The sequence below is a fragment of the Ascaphus truei genome, chromosome 14, assembly GCF_040206685.1.
Source record: "Ascaphus truei isolate aAscTru1 chromosome 14, aAscTru1.hap1, whole genome shotgun sequence".
NCBI classification, from domain to species: domain Eukaryota; kingdom Metazoa; phylum Chordata; class Amphibia; order Anura; family Ascaphidae; genus Ascaphus; species Ascaphus truei.
The window spans coordinates 21,033,978-21,048,487 of record NC_134496.1 but is presented as its reverse complement, the minus strand read 5'-3'; the positions used below and the strand labels follow the sequence as shown (position 1 = coordinate 21,048,487).

General features: G+C 47.0%; 1 protein-coding gene across 2 annotated transcripts in view; it reads left to right on the top strand.

Moving 5' to 3' along the window:
* Positions 1 to 14,510, top strand: part of AHNAK (AHNAK nucleoprotein) — a 37,134-nt gene that overhangs the window by 2,157 nt on the left and 20,467 nt on the right. Inside the window, exons 2-4 of one of the 2 annotated variants that reach the window (XM_075570075.1) lie at positions 12,649 to 12,724; positions 13,772 to 13,937; positions 14,061 to 14,248. In XM_075570075.1, the coding sequence (XP_075426190.1) occupies positions 13,844 to 13,937; positions 14,061 to 14,248 (282 nt within the window). In that variant the 5' untranslated portion in view covers positions 12,649 to 12,724; positions 13,772 to 13,843. Of the gene's footprint in view, positions 1 to 12,648; positions 12,725 to 13,765; positions 13,938 to 14,060; positions 14,249 to 14,510 lie in introns of both variants that reach the window. The other variant, XM_075570074.1, reaches the window with a different exon arrangement.

Sequence of the window (14,510 nt, the reverse complement as noted above, 5' to 3'; positions counted from 1 at the left end):
AACACCCTCTCCCCCCCCGCATTGTATGTATAAACACCCTCTCCCCCCCCGCATTGTATGTATAAACACCCTCTCCCCCCCCCCGCATTGTATGTATAAACACCCTCTCCCCCCCCCCCCGCATTGTATGTATAAACACCCTCTCCCCCCCGCATTGTATGTATACACACTCTCCCCCCCGCATTGTATGTATACACACACTCTCCCCCCCGCATTGTATGTATACACACTCTCTCCCCCCCTGCATTGTATGTATACACACTCTCTCCCCCCCTGCATTGTATGTATATACACACTCTCTCCCCCCCTGCATTGTATGTATACACTCTCTCCCCCCCGCATTGTATGTATACACACTCTCTCCCCCCGCATTGTATGTATACACACTCTCTCCCCCCCCCTGCATTGTATGTATATACACTCTCCCCCCCCTGCATTGTATGTATATACACTCTCCCCCCCCTGCATTGTATGTATATACACACTCTCCCCCCCCCTGCATTGTATGTATATACACACTCTCCCCTCCGCATTGTATGTATACACACTCTCCCCTCCGCATTGTATGTATACACACTCTCCCCGCTGCACTGTATGTATACACACACACACACTTCCCCCCCACCCCCTTGCATTGTATGTATGTATACTTTCTCCCCTCCCTGCATTGTATGTATACACTCTCTCTCCCCTCCCTGCATTGTATGTGTATATACACACTGTCCCTTTGCATTATTCGCAGTGTTTGCTTTGGAAGGGATTTCCCTGACTATTACAGCAGAGGTCTGAATTACAATTTACAGGCACCACGCCCTCCCTTGTTGGACATTTCAGAAGTTGGGGGGGGGGGGGGGGTGACTTGTTGCTGAAAAGATCTGTGTCTCTGCTTAGTGTAGCAGGTTTTGTGTGTTATTGTGTAGCTGGGGCTTGTCACATACGGTCTCTGTGCTAACTGACGTTTATCACTTTGTTATTGACTTCTGATACAAAGTGTGATCTGGATGATACAGTGTATATCTAATGTAATTATGTGTATGTATCCAATAGGCAAAAGGGAGACAAGAACACCAGACGATTAAAAAAAATCACAATGTAGCAAAAAGATCTATATCTATCTATCTATCTATCTATCTATATATATATATATATATATATATATATATATATATATATATATATATATATATATACACATACACACACACATCCCACCTGTGAGCAGATTCACCTCTCAGACAGGTGTGCAACCCTGCTTTCACTATTATCGCCTAGCATTTAGTGCTTCTTCTGCAGCCAGGGATTCTGGGAAATGACATGCAAATGAGCATACAGTGTTGGCTTTTGCTCAAACCATTTTCACATGGACACCCTCCCTATAAGCTTACGCTTGCCATATTGCACAGCCTGGGTTAAAGCAGTGTATAGCCAGTGACCTACTCAGACAGCTATAATGTCATTCTATCACATACATGTTGTGTGGCTGACATTGTACCATTTATGCACAATGTATGCATAGCACTCGTGTGACCGACATTGTGTGCATAATAGTACAATGTACATACATACATACATACATACATACATACATACATACATACATACATACAGGTATGGCAAGTCTTGTGGTACTAAGTGTCCGAGCAGAGGGGCTGGGATCTCGGTTTTTGATTGGGAGAAACCTCAACATAAAACTCAGGGCGTGAATCAGATGTGAGCTCTGTAATCAGAGAAAAGGGTGTGGTGACACATGCTCTGAAATATCTGATCCCACCAGAACCTGGGGAAGTTCAGATCCGAACCCAGGGAAGTCCTAATCAATTAGATCAGAGCCTGGGGAAAGGTGATGATCCCACCACAGTTTGGGGAAGATATAAAAGTAGTCCTGCTGGGATGACAGCATGGAGAAGTTTGGGGTGTGTATTTAGGGGGGGGCAGTACAGGGGCTGTGAGCTTGTCTCTGTGTTGCTCTGCTCTCTGGCTGTACACTGTTATGTACACTGCTGTGCTCTGGGTGTGTCTGGCAGCTCTGGCCTCCCTCCAGAATCCTTCAGGAATGTTGGTTTGGGAGCAGAGTGACTCACATCAGTTTGTGCTCAGGGAGGGGAAAAAGATGATTTGGGGGGGGGGGGGGGGGGAGGAGGGAGAAGTGTAAAGACTTTAGGGGGGAGGAAAGGAGACAAGAATAAAAAGATACTAGATGGGCTAGAGGAGAAAAACATGTGATGGGGGGTGAGGAGAAATACATGAGATGAGGGGGGAAGCAGAAATACATGTGGGGGGGGGGGGGAGAGATATGAGACAGAGGAAACACATGTGAGAGGAGGGAAATGCAAGGTGAGAGGAGGAGGAGGGGTGTTGAAGCAAGTCTGGAATTTATTTGGAGACTAACTTTTCACGTGCGTGTTAGTGCGTCCGAATGTATCTAACAGTGTCTGTCACTTTATCTGTCACCATTCTACTGTACTTTATTGGGGGGTAAATGTATCGGGATGCTGGTTAGCCTGCCAGTGTGCAGAGCAGTGTGTATCAGGATGCAGATCGTTGTGCATCAGGGTGCAGAGCACTGTGCAGAGCAATGTGTATCAGGATGTAGATCATTGTGCAGAGCATTGTGTATCAGGATGCAGATAAGCCTTTCATAAGCAGTTAGCTGATGACCATTTTATAGAAGGTGTTACTGCTGAGCTCTTGTATTACACCCTGCTGGGGGGCGGGGCAGTACAGCGATCTCATTGTATCCCTTGTTCAGTAATGTCCTGTTTCTGCAGAGGAGACTTGAGTTGTTTTATGCAGAGCAGTGTTACATAGATGATTTTGAAAAAAAGACATAACCATCAAGTTCAACCTAAGCAACATTTTGATGAGATACCTATCCAGTATTTGTTATTTCCATTAATGTGTACATGAAATATATGCAGAGCCATGTGCATGAGATAGTGTGTGTATTACTCTGCAGGCTCCCTTTGGCACTTAAAACATTTAAAGCTTTGCAAATGTAGGCTCAAAAACCTAAACGCGACAATCTCATCTGGTACAAGATTATGGATCCCCTGCAAAAAAAAATTCAAATAAAAATGCTCCCTTTAAGGTGCATTACCTGGATGATGGAATCGGAGGGATTCTATCTCTTTAAGAGGCAGGTGGGGATAAAGCATGTGTGGGAGCAATGCTCTGCAAGGGCCGGTTTGTGATGAGAAGGGAGCTCCCTGTGATGTGTAACTTCTACATCCTAATCTGATAATCAAGGGGAGGGGGAAGCTCTTGGGTGTGGTCCGTCTATGGCTGCTGAAAAGTTGAGTAATCAGAACACTGCTTTTTGAAGTGGGATTGAATCTGTGGCAGCTCCTTATGACCTTGGTCACTTTATCTCCCTTGGACAGCACATTTAGATAGTAAGCTCTGCAGGGCTGAGTCTGTACATAAAGTGCAGCTATAGGAGAGCATCTGTTCTAAATATGATCGCTGTTGTGAGTTTACATTACTCCCCTCCTTTTTACCCAGCACAATCTCGGGGTGCATAGACACTGCGTGTCCCCCCAGGGTGCACAGACGCTGCGGACATTGCGCGATCCCGGGGCAGACAGAGACGCTGCGGAATGTGGCAGCGTAACTTTTTAACCCCCTCACTGCTGGCATACTGTTACATACAATGATTAGCACAAAGTTAGTCTCCCAGGGACAAAAACTGAGATCACCTGGGAAGTGTGTGTTTGCACATACACACGCGCGCACACACACGCGTGTTTTGTAAATGAACCCGGCGACATCTGTGTATAGTCTAGTTACATTGATTATCTATCACACACCCCATTTGTAAATGACCCCCTAGCTTTACAGCGCTCCCCTATTTAGAGAATACGCCGCCAGCGGGGGCAACAGCTCTGGCTAGTTTCTAAATAGGGGAGCGCTGTAAAGTGTTAGGGGGGCATGTACAAACGTATGTTACATTTTAAACCTAACGCCAAATACAATATTGGAATGCTGAATGCCTACTTATTGATGCTGACGTAGGCCACAGAGCAGTTCAATGAGGGAGGACACCAGGAGCTAGCAATCTAATGTGAGCCTCCGGCTCAAGTGTCTGACATTTTTAGTAGTCCCAGGTTATATATTACACTGATTAGGAAATCAGTGGCAAGGAGGGAGCAGATAGAGGTGACCTGAGGGGGGGGGGGGTGTATACAGTAGGAGGGTGGATAAATGAGTCTGATAACATGTTTATCTCTCCTGTGTCTGTGTGTATATACTGGACTTGTACAAATAACACACCCTCTTCACACCCTGGTGACCCACACCCTCCTCCATCTGTGCAAATGTCTGTTCAGAGCAGTGTGCAAATGTCGGTACTGAGGTGTGTGTGTATATGTGTGTTAGAGCCATCCAGGTACATAGTGGCATAATAACATAACACAATGGGAATAAGCACTTCTGACATAAAACAATAGGAAACGGGGTCCCTGTCCCAAAGAGCTTACAATCTAAGGCTGCGTCCACACTGGCGCTGAGCGCGCTTGATGCAGTTTCTTCAATGACAGTGAATCAGCCCGTTCACGTGGCGCACGTACGCTCTGCACTTGGGGAGACAAAAAAAAATTGCGTTTGAAGCGCGCCCCGCAGCAGTAACAGTGCACACACATAGCTAAACACACAGAAATAGCCCGATCTATGCACCAACGCAGGCAAAATTGTGCAGGGCATCCGGCGCTCATGCTTGGAGAGTTGGTTACGTCACCGCTCAAGCATGAGCGCGCTCAGTGTGTATGTGAATGTGTATCTGTACACAGAGCAGTGTGTGTAAGATGTCAGTCCCCCTCTCTCTGTCCCTGTCCTGCAATTCCAACTATCTTTCCCCCCCCCCCCCTGCACAGTGAGGTAAGGAGGGGGCCTCAGGTGTACCTGCTCCTCCCTCCATCAGCACAGAGATCACACATTGGGAAACGTTCCCACTCCTGAGGGCAGAGGACATGGGGTGGGGAACCATGATTCGCCCATCCCAACACCACGTGCCTCCTTCCTAAACCTGCTGCCTGATTTTTCTTTTCCATCGCCTGGCTGCAAACCATGCAACGAAAATCCAGCCCCAGGATTACCCGAGAGAAGCACGGTATATATATTTGGCCCAACGTTTCGGTTACCCTCTGGAGCCTTGAAGGCTGAGAATTGGGACAAGAAAAGACGTTTATTTGCCCATTTTTGGTGTCTATCCCGTTGTTGTTTTTTGTACAGTACCTTCTAGGGCAGGTGCGACCAACTCCAGTCCTCAAGCACCACCAACAGGTCAGGTTTTCAGGATATCCCTGCTTCAGCACAAGTGGCTCAATCAGTGACTACCTGTGCTGAAGCAGGGCTATCCTAAAAACCTGACCTGTTGGTGGCCCTCCAGGACTGGCATTAGCCACCCTTGTTCTAGGTACTCAGATCGTAACAGCCGCTCCAGTAGTCTGGCTTATACCAGTTAAATGTGACATATTCATATTCTGAAACTGCAGGTACATCCCTTAATGCAAAAAGGTGTAGTTTATTGACTCATTCTGTATATTCCCCTAACTTGGTTTCGTGTCAGTCTTGTGGTGGTGAGAGGCGTGCGGAAAGAGAAAATCCCCGGCCACTTCACAGAAGCCGTGGCCTGTCAGTGGGTTACTGTTATCTGACCACCCTGATGCTGTTTTTCCACCCTGATTTAGCCGCTGGGAGATCTTGATGATGCATATTTCCGAGGGGGTGGTGGGGGCTTCTATAATTGTCTCCTGGCTGCTAAACTGGGCTGATAATGGTGCAGGAAGTGTGAGAGAGCGCTCAGCGTGTCGCAGAAACCGCTTTAGGTGGGATCTGATGAATCTTGTGCTGTTTTCTGGCCTGGTTTTAAAGCTGGGAGACTTGGCAGAGTGCTCTCTTTATCTCGGGATGAGAGAGGGGTTGTCCCGCTTGTTAATGAAATGAAGTGCGTAATTGTGTCCCGTGGCTTGTTAAGCAACTCACTGGGGAGCAGAGCAGTGTGTGTGTCACAATGCGGGCTGGGCAGAGCCTCACTGCTCCGCTGGCAGAGCCTCACAAGGGTGCGGTCACAGGAAGAGAGATTTTAATGAGTTCCCTTCTCAGCTTCCACAAAATATTAGTGACAGTGTGTGCAGAACAGTGTGTGTTTGTGTCTGCAGAACAGTGTCTGTGTGCACGTGTGGGTCTGCAGAATAAGGTGTCTGCAGAAGTGCATACACAATACACACGTGCTGGGAGTGGTCATGGGTTTGTGTGTGTATATACATACACAGACCCGCGAGTTTGTGTTTTGTGTGGGTGTGTATATATATATATATATATATATATATATATATCTGTGATCTGCAGCGGATCTCAGGAAGCTCTGCCTGTTTCGCTCTCACATCTGGAAATAATTGAGATCTGGGTCACAGAGCACCCCACTCCTCCCCTCCACACACACACGCACACACACACACACACACACCAGGGGTCAGGAAGCTCTCTCCTCCGAACACCCCCCTCTCACTGTCATGTTGCACACATGTACTGGGTGTGTCCTGTCTCCGGGTGTAAGTTTGTGCAATGTATCTGTCTGTGTGTATCTTTATGTATGTTTCTATATTCCCCTAGTTGTGTATCTCTTTGTGTGAGTATCTCTGGGTGTGGCACACAGGAAATACAACAAAAGGTGTTACAAATTGTCACCTGGTAACCTGCTGAAGCAAAACTTCCTTTCCTGTAAACACAAGGGGGAGGGGGACATCTTGAGAAGACTTTCAGTTTGCTTTGAAACTCTCCTGGTCTCGCCCGGTGGTACAAGTGGGTTCCACGTGTGGAAACATTTCACAAAACAGCCTCCAAATATTTCACAGGATCAATCAACCTGAAAACACTACAACAGGGGTGACCAACACCAGTCCACAAGGGCCACCAACAGGTCAGGTTTTCAGGATATCCCTGCTTCAGCACAGGTGGCTTAGTTGTTGACAGTCACAGATTGAGCCACCTGTGCTGAAGCAGGGATATCCTGAAAACCTGACCTGTTGGTGACCCTTGATGACTGGCGTTGGCCACCTCCTGCTCTAGACCATATACTGTAATAAGCGACCGCGCTCAGAGACCTTACTCCTGGCCTGTTAACTTTACAGTATACAACATATCCCCACACAGCACACGCTGCTCTTGTCAAGGGATCAGCCCTAAAAGAGGAAATCGCTACAATACTTTGTGTGATTCCCTAGTGACGGCCATATTAAATAGGACCCCTAGCAGAAAATGATTAACTCTGGGGTCTGTGGGCGCCTGACACAGGTTTGGGATTGGGGTGAGATAGGGGGGTTTCTCACACTGCTTCTTCGTTGTTTAAGCTGCAGGCGATTATCTGCTGTGGGGCTTTTTCCCAGCGGGTGCTGATGAGTCTGTGAGGTTTCGGGGCTGTAATATGCTGCGTAGTGAGGAATGTGCGCTCGCTCGTACAGCCACAGACGCCGTCTTTACAATGACACCAATATTTAGCTTTAATTAGTGTTGTAATAACCGCTTCTGAACAGGAGCGTTAACGCTGATTTAACCGTTTTGCTGCCAGAGCGGCCTGCAATGCATTGTGTGTACTGTGTATAGGGGCGTACATGCCCCAGCCTGCCCCGGTGAGTGACTAGAGGGAGAGGGTGGGCCAGAACTTTGCTCTGTGTCTGCCCCCAGGGGGACTCCTCCTCCCCAGGAATGTGACTCACCTGGCCAAGGACTTGGGATAAGAGGGTAAGTAAATGCACGCCCCTCCTGTGCCTAACACCAGGGAGGATCGGGGTATAATATATAGTACAAGGGCCACCGACAGGTCAGGTTTTCAGGGTATCCCTGCTTCAGCTCGGGTGAAGACTGAAACCCCTGTGCTGAAGCAGGGATATCCTGAAGACCTGTTGGAGGCCCTTGAGGACTGGAGTTCACAGACACTGTGGTGGTATATACAGACCATTCTGCAGGTTATAGGTGCTGTATACATATTAGTTTTGTTAACCGAAGGACAGATGAGTTACTGGAGGTTATTCATTAAACGGCAATAGTCCTGATCGGGGGAACGTTAGAGTGAAGGGGAGATCCGTGTAAATGTGCTCTGATCGGCACTGTCACCGTTTAATAAATAACCCCCACTCTATCTGTATATTGTGCAAATATATATAATTATATATACACAGATTAACTGCTCACCTGTTAACCAAATATTATATCACCATGTAAGTTATTTGCATACAAACTTTGTATAATGCAGCCCTCTCGTTCCTAATCTTTCTCTCTCTCTCCGCCCCCACATCTGTTAGAAATCACTGCAGGCATGTGAGACCCTCATGTTTGTCCCATGCAACCTCTGTGTCACCCCTCATACTTTTCTCCCACCCCCCTTGAGGGGTACCAGATGCCCCCCTCACGCCTGTTTGTTTGTGACACATTTATACACACACACACACACACACACACCAGCTGCAAGTCAAGTGTGAGACACTGACAGAGTCCCTCTGTGTGTGTGTGTGTGTGTGTGTGTGTGTGTGTCTGTGACACTGACGGAGCCCCTCTCCCTGTGTGTCTGTGACACTGATGGAGCCCCTCTCCCTGTGTGTCTGTGACACTGACGGAGCCCCTCTCCCTGTGTGTCTGTGACACTGACGGAGCCCCTCTCCCTGTGTGTCTGTGACACTGACGGAGCCCCTCTCCCTGTGAGTCTGTGACACTGACGGAGCCCCTCTCCCTGTGTGTCTGTGACACTGACGGAGCCCCTCTCCCTGTGGACAGTCGCTTGATGTCCCTCTCTTGGATATATGATCCCTGTTGACCCTGTGCACTGACACATGTGACCGAGATGAAAATAGCGTCAAAACATTCCATGAAAACATTCCGTATCTCGCATTACCTGGAATTCTGCTAGACATTCAAAGCGACTCCCACTTACTCAAGCCACAGTTTTTTTTTGTTTTTTTTTTTCATTTCTCCTTCAACACCCCTTTTCCTGTCCCCATTTCATCCTAAACACAAAACCTCATCCCAAACTCCCCCGTGTTAAGCAAAACAGTAACTATTAAAAAGTGGCTGCAAATTTAGCAGCCATCAACCCCAGAAGCCTACATGAGTTTCACTCCTATGTTAGTATCTTGCCCACTGAGCATGTTTTTTAAGTGTTAAAAATAATCATTTTCTTAATCTCTAGTGTCTGAGGTTACCATGGTAACCTTTAGACTGCTCTGGGGAGAGCTTCATTTTACCGCTTAATATATCAAACGCTTATATCTCCTGAATACAGCATTAGATTAAAAAAAATTACATCGGCGTTGGAAAGGGCGAGAAGAGCTCTTTTACAGTTATACAAACGCAGTTATAGAAATAACTGAAGGTGACGTGTTTTTTTTGTCTAATTAATTTATCATGGCTTCCTCTCCTCCCACCGTGGTTACATTTTTAAGACGTCTGTGAAAATTGCTGCTTTAATGAAAACAACATTTTTCATGAACACTGCATTGCGTTTGCACAACTTAAATTTAAGTAAATATTGGTAATAACCGTGAAAATCACACTTGTGAGCACATTCACATGTTGCAGACAGGTCTGCAACCCTGCCTTTCCCCATTATCCATTGGCATACAGTGCTTCCACTGCAGCCAGGGATTCTGGGTAATGGAATGCAAAAGAGTATCACCTTTAACTTCATGCCCATTTTAACTTCGACCCCTGTATGCATATGTCTGCCGTATTACACAGCTTTTTTTGTTGAAATTCTGTGTAATGCGGCAGGCATAAGCTTATCGGGGTCGCATGTGAAAATGGATAAGCAAAAGGTGAAATGCTGTGAGCTCATTTGCATGTCATTACCCAGAATCCCTGGCTGCAGGGGAAGCACTGTATGCTAAGAGATAATGGGGAAGGGCAGGGTTACGGACCTGTCTGAGACATGAATGTGCTCACACGTGGGATTTTTATTTGCTGTGCACTGTACGGTGGGGGTTTTTTTGTCACTTTTTTTTTACCCACCATAACTTATATAATGTGTGGTGGATAACATTAGGAAGCTTTGCAGGAGCTTCTCAGATCCCAATCACTGCAGTTATGATCTGTTCGATCATCATAATGATTTGATCTGCCTGTTTTATGGGGCGTGCCCTTCTTTTTCAGGATTTTGGGGCTTAAATTAAGTTTAATATCTACTTTAAATCTGTGCCCCAGAACACCTACATTAAAAAAAAAGCATGAGGGAATTCTCCCCCCCCCCCCGACCCCACACTGATCTTGTTAAGGGATCGGCCTTAAATGATGTCATATAAACGCGGCAGCATAGTTCTACGCAGAATTCCGGAGAATAAGAACATATATAAGCAATCCTGTGAAAAAGGTCCCCGCGGCGGGAGTTTCTCTAGGGTTGGAAACCGCTGTCTGGAATGACAGCGAGCTTTGGGAATTTCTTTCCAAGAAGGGAAGAATTAAAAGTGGGGATTTTTCTAATGGGAGAAATATTTTCCTCTTATTGGAGTGTAAGGGAGGGAGAGGGGTGGGGGAAGGTTTATCAGCTGCAGATGTTACAGACGTTTGTGTGGGAGAGAGTCTGTGGGCCGATCCACCACTCCCTACTCTCTCTCTCTCTCTCTTTCTCTCTCTCTCACCTTCTTTCTCTCCCTGTAATTGGAGAGGTACATGTGGCATTATACATGGATAAACCAGCTCTGCCGGATCCCAGCAGCCTCCCCTGCATGTCCGTGCATGGCCTCTCTGCATTCCTGCACCTCAAAGCCTCTCTCTGTTCACAGGGCACAACAATCCTGCTTTGTTCCTCAACTTCTCTCTCTTCTTTTTTTTTTTTTTTTCCCCCCTCTCCTTTCTTTCTTGGAAGGCCCATTTTTTTTTTTTTTTATTATTTGCGGGATCAACGGTGCCAAAAATGTTCCTCCTGTCACGCCCCTATCCCTGCTTAACTCCCCTCTCGCGTTCCCCCTCGCCACGTCCCCTCCCCACTTTCCACTTAGATAAATCCAGTTTTTTAGGGGGTTAAATGGAGCCATTATATGGGGCAATAGGAGGTGTTATAGGGAAAGGTTATATGGAGTAATAGGAGTTATAGGGAGCAATTATATGGAATAGTAGGAGGAGTTATATAGGGTAATGGGAGACGTTGTATGGAGTAATAGGAAGTTATAGGGAGCGGTTATATGGGGCAATAGGAGGAGTTATAGGGAGCGATTTATGGTGCCATAGGGAGCAGTTGCATGGAGTAATAGGAGGGGTTATAGGGACTGATTATATATGGAGCAACAGAATGAGTTGTATGGAGGACGTATTGGTAGCAGTTATATGGAATAATGGGAGGAGTTTATAGGGAGTAATAGGAGGATTTATAGGCAGTTGTCATATAGAGGAATTATAGGAAGGAGTTATGTGGAAATATAGGAGCATTTATAGGGATTGGTTAGATGGAGTAATAGGAGGGGGTAACATGAGTAGTTACTTGATGTATAATGAAATATATGGATGGTTTCTGTTTATTTTATCCTGCTGATCTGGAGCTGGTGATGACCTTGTGTGCGTCAGACTTTAATCCTTTCGCTGAGGTGCTGTAGGAGGGAAGGCAGAGAGCTGTTCTGTAACAGTGTCTAGTTAATTCGGGGCATATGGCCCATAAATGCATGGCCGGAGTCATGAGAGAGGGTGCCTATCCCTTCAATTCTTTGTGTAATATTTACACAGGGAGGTTTGTTTAATGTCACATGGGCTTTATAGATATCCGCGTGTGTTTGTGTGTGTGTGTATATATATATTACACACTGCATATCTTTCTATACAGGCAGTGCACCTGTATGCTATGTCTCTCCCTGTCTGCTAAATGGTCAGTCTCTCTGCTGCTGTGCACGACGCGCGCGCACACACAGGACACTCAGCTTGGCAGTGTACAGGAAACAAAACAAATGTGTCCTGGCGGCCACGCTGAGTGTCCCGAGGTGTGCGCGCTCACCAATGGCGGCGGTCACGGTTGTTGATGGCGCACGTCTCCGTTTTCCCTCCGAGCTGCCTCAGCCTGTTTGCCATGAGCATAGGAGAGCAGAGACGGAGAAGTGTGTCTTCATTAACCCCTACCCTGACCGCGCGCGCACTCAGGACACAGCTTGGCCACCACCAGCCAGGATACATTTTTTCATTTCCTGCACACCGCCAAGCTGAGTGTCCTGTGTATGTGTCTGTGCGCACGCTCGTTCACACACGGCAGCTGCCGCCACGTGAAGTTCCCTGTGACTGGGGAGACTAAGAACACTTAAACAAGGCGGCAAGGTGAGCTGCGCACAGCAGCGGCGAGGAGGGTCGCCACATTTTGTGTCTGCCCGGGGCGCAATAAAGTCTCGGTCCAGCACTGATATTTGGCGGATGTGCATCTATATGTATATAGCTGGTGCATCTGTATATATTGGCAGACATGTAGCTGGTGCATCATTTATATATTGGCAAACATGCATCTATATATGTACAGTATATAGCTGGTGGATCATTATATGTTGGCAGACCTGCATCTATAAGTATATAGCTGGTGTGTGTGTAATATATCTATATCTATCTATCTATATCTATCTATCGCTCTCTCCATCCATCCCATGGTTGGTTCCCCCTTTCTAACACCCCCCTGTCTCTGTGCCCCTCTGACAGCCTGAAATCCTCATGCGAACGTTGGTGCAGAGAGAGCCAGCAGAGTCTTGTCGACGGTAACTGAATCAGCCTCAAGGTAATATACACGTTATTCTCAACTTACCTCCTGTAGCACCCTCCAGATGCCACATGCCCTCTTTACCCTTGCCACGGGCCACTCAGGTGGGGTAACGCCCAATCCTAGCAGGAAAAATATCACTTTGAAGTGCTTTATTGCCCTAAGTGTATATACTACTGGCTGCACAATTATGACCTCTACACAATCCCAGCAGGGCAATAAGGCACCCAATATAACATGGTGGTAACATAACTCTTGAGTAAGCACAAACACAATCCCAGCAGGGCTATAAGGCACCTGAAAGTGATATATGTCCTACGAATAACCCAACACTTTGAGTGCCCACAGCACACGGAAGATGATCGAATATGTGTGTGATCGAATATGTGTTCTCCTCCCACCCTCCATTTTATATCCCCGCTGGTTTGCACGTGGGCCTCAGCTGTGTAATGTGTAATGTGGATGTGTCGGTGACTCTTGGCACACACGGATGTTCATCTGATCCTCCTCTGCTGGCAGAATGTGGGAACTGCCTCTGTCTGTGGAAGAGCTGAGCTGCAGTATAGCAGTTGTGAAGGGGGATGATAGGGACAGGGTGACAGAGAAATATCCGCAGGCAGGAGGAGGGCGTCTTGCACTAAAGAGTTTAAAATCTAATGTTGGACCTCAAAATGCCCCCTTAAAAAAAAAAAAAAAGCTTTTATGCTACATTTATTTTACATAGACCAAAAAGGAGAGAGCTGATTTTTATATTAAACCCCAAATACGTGTAAAGTTTACTGAACCTGATACCCCACTCCATGCACAGAAATGTATCTTGGGGCAGGTCAGGGATTCTGATTCATATCTGTGCATGGATTGGGGGTATCGTGGGGCAGGACAGGAACCCTGACACATTTCTGTGCAGGGATTAGGGGTATCTTGGGCAGGACAGGGACCCTGATATATTTATGTACAGGGAGTGGGGGAATCTTTGGGCAGGACGGCAAGCCTGATGCATATCTGTGCAGGGAGTAGGGGTGTCTTGGGGTAGGATCCTAACTCTCTTCCTTCTTCTAGATGGAGAAGGAGAAGGTGGAGGAGGAGGAGGAGGATACACGGGAGCTTCTGCTCCCCCACTGGCAAGGAAGTGGGTCCATGGGCCTCACCCTGGATCAGACCAAGGATGGAGTGTTTGTGAAGCAGCTGGTGCAGAACTCTCCAGCTGCCAAAACAGGGGTGGTAAAAGAAGGTGAGAGAACCCGAGGGGCAGAGAGTGGAGGCAGATCATGGATCTAACACTTCTCTTTGTTTAATCCCAACCCGTGGTTTATAAATGTGTATAAAATCCTAACCTTCTTCTAAATTTCTTCAGGTGACCAGATTGTAGGTGCCACCGTCTACTTTGACAACATGTCATCGGGGGACATCGAGAAGCTGCTGGCAAATGTGGGGCAGCACACCGTGGGTCTCAAATTGCAGAGGAAAGGGGACCGATCTCCCCTTCCTGACACGGCCTGGTCCCACGATGTCTTCAGCCTAAAAAGCCCCGACGTTGTCCTGGTGAGTGCGTGCCATTGGTTGGGATCTTGCCATAGGACTGGCACATTTGTGGATGTCATCACTGTGGTCATCTCTCTGGGACATCTCAGACCCAGTTCTCAATTAGCAGTGAATTTTATTGGAAAGGTCCTGGAAGGTCCATGACACGCAGTGCCGTCAAACTTAAAGGGAATTTTTTGTTAACTTAATGAGCGCATTTAGATTTCTCCTCTGAAAGGCACTAACTAATTCCTTGTTATGTTAGAGAGATCAGTGTGGTGGC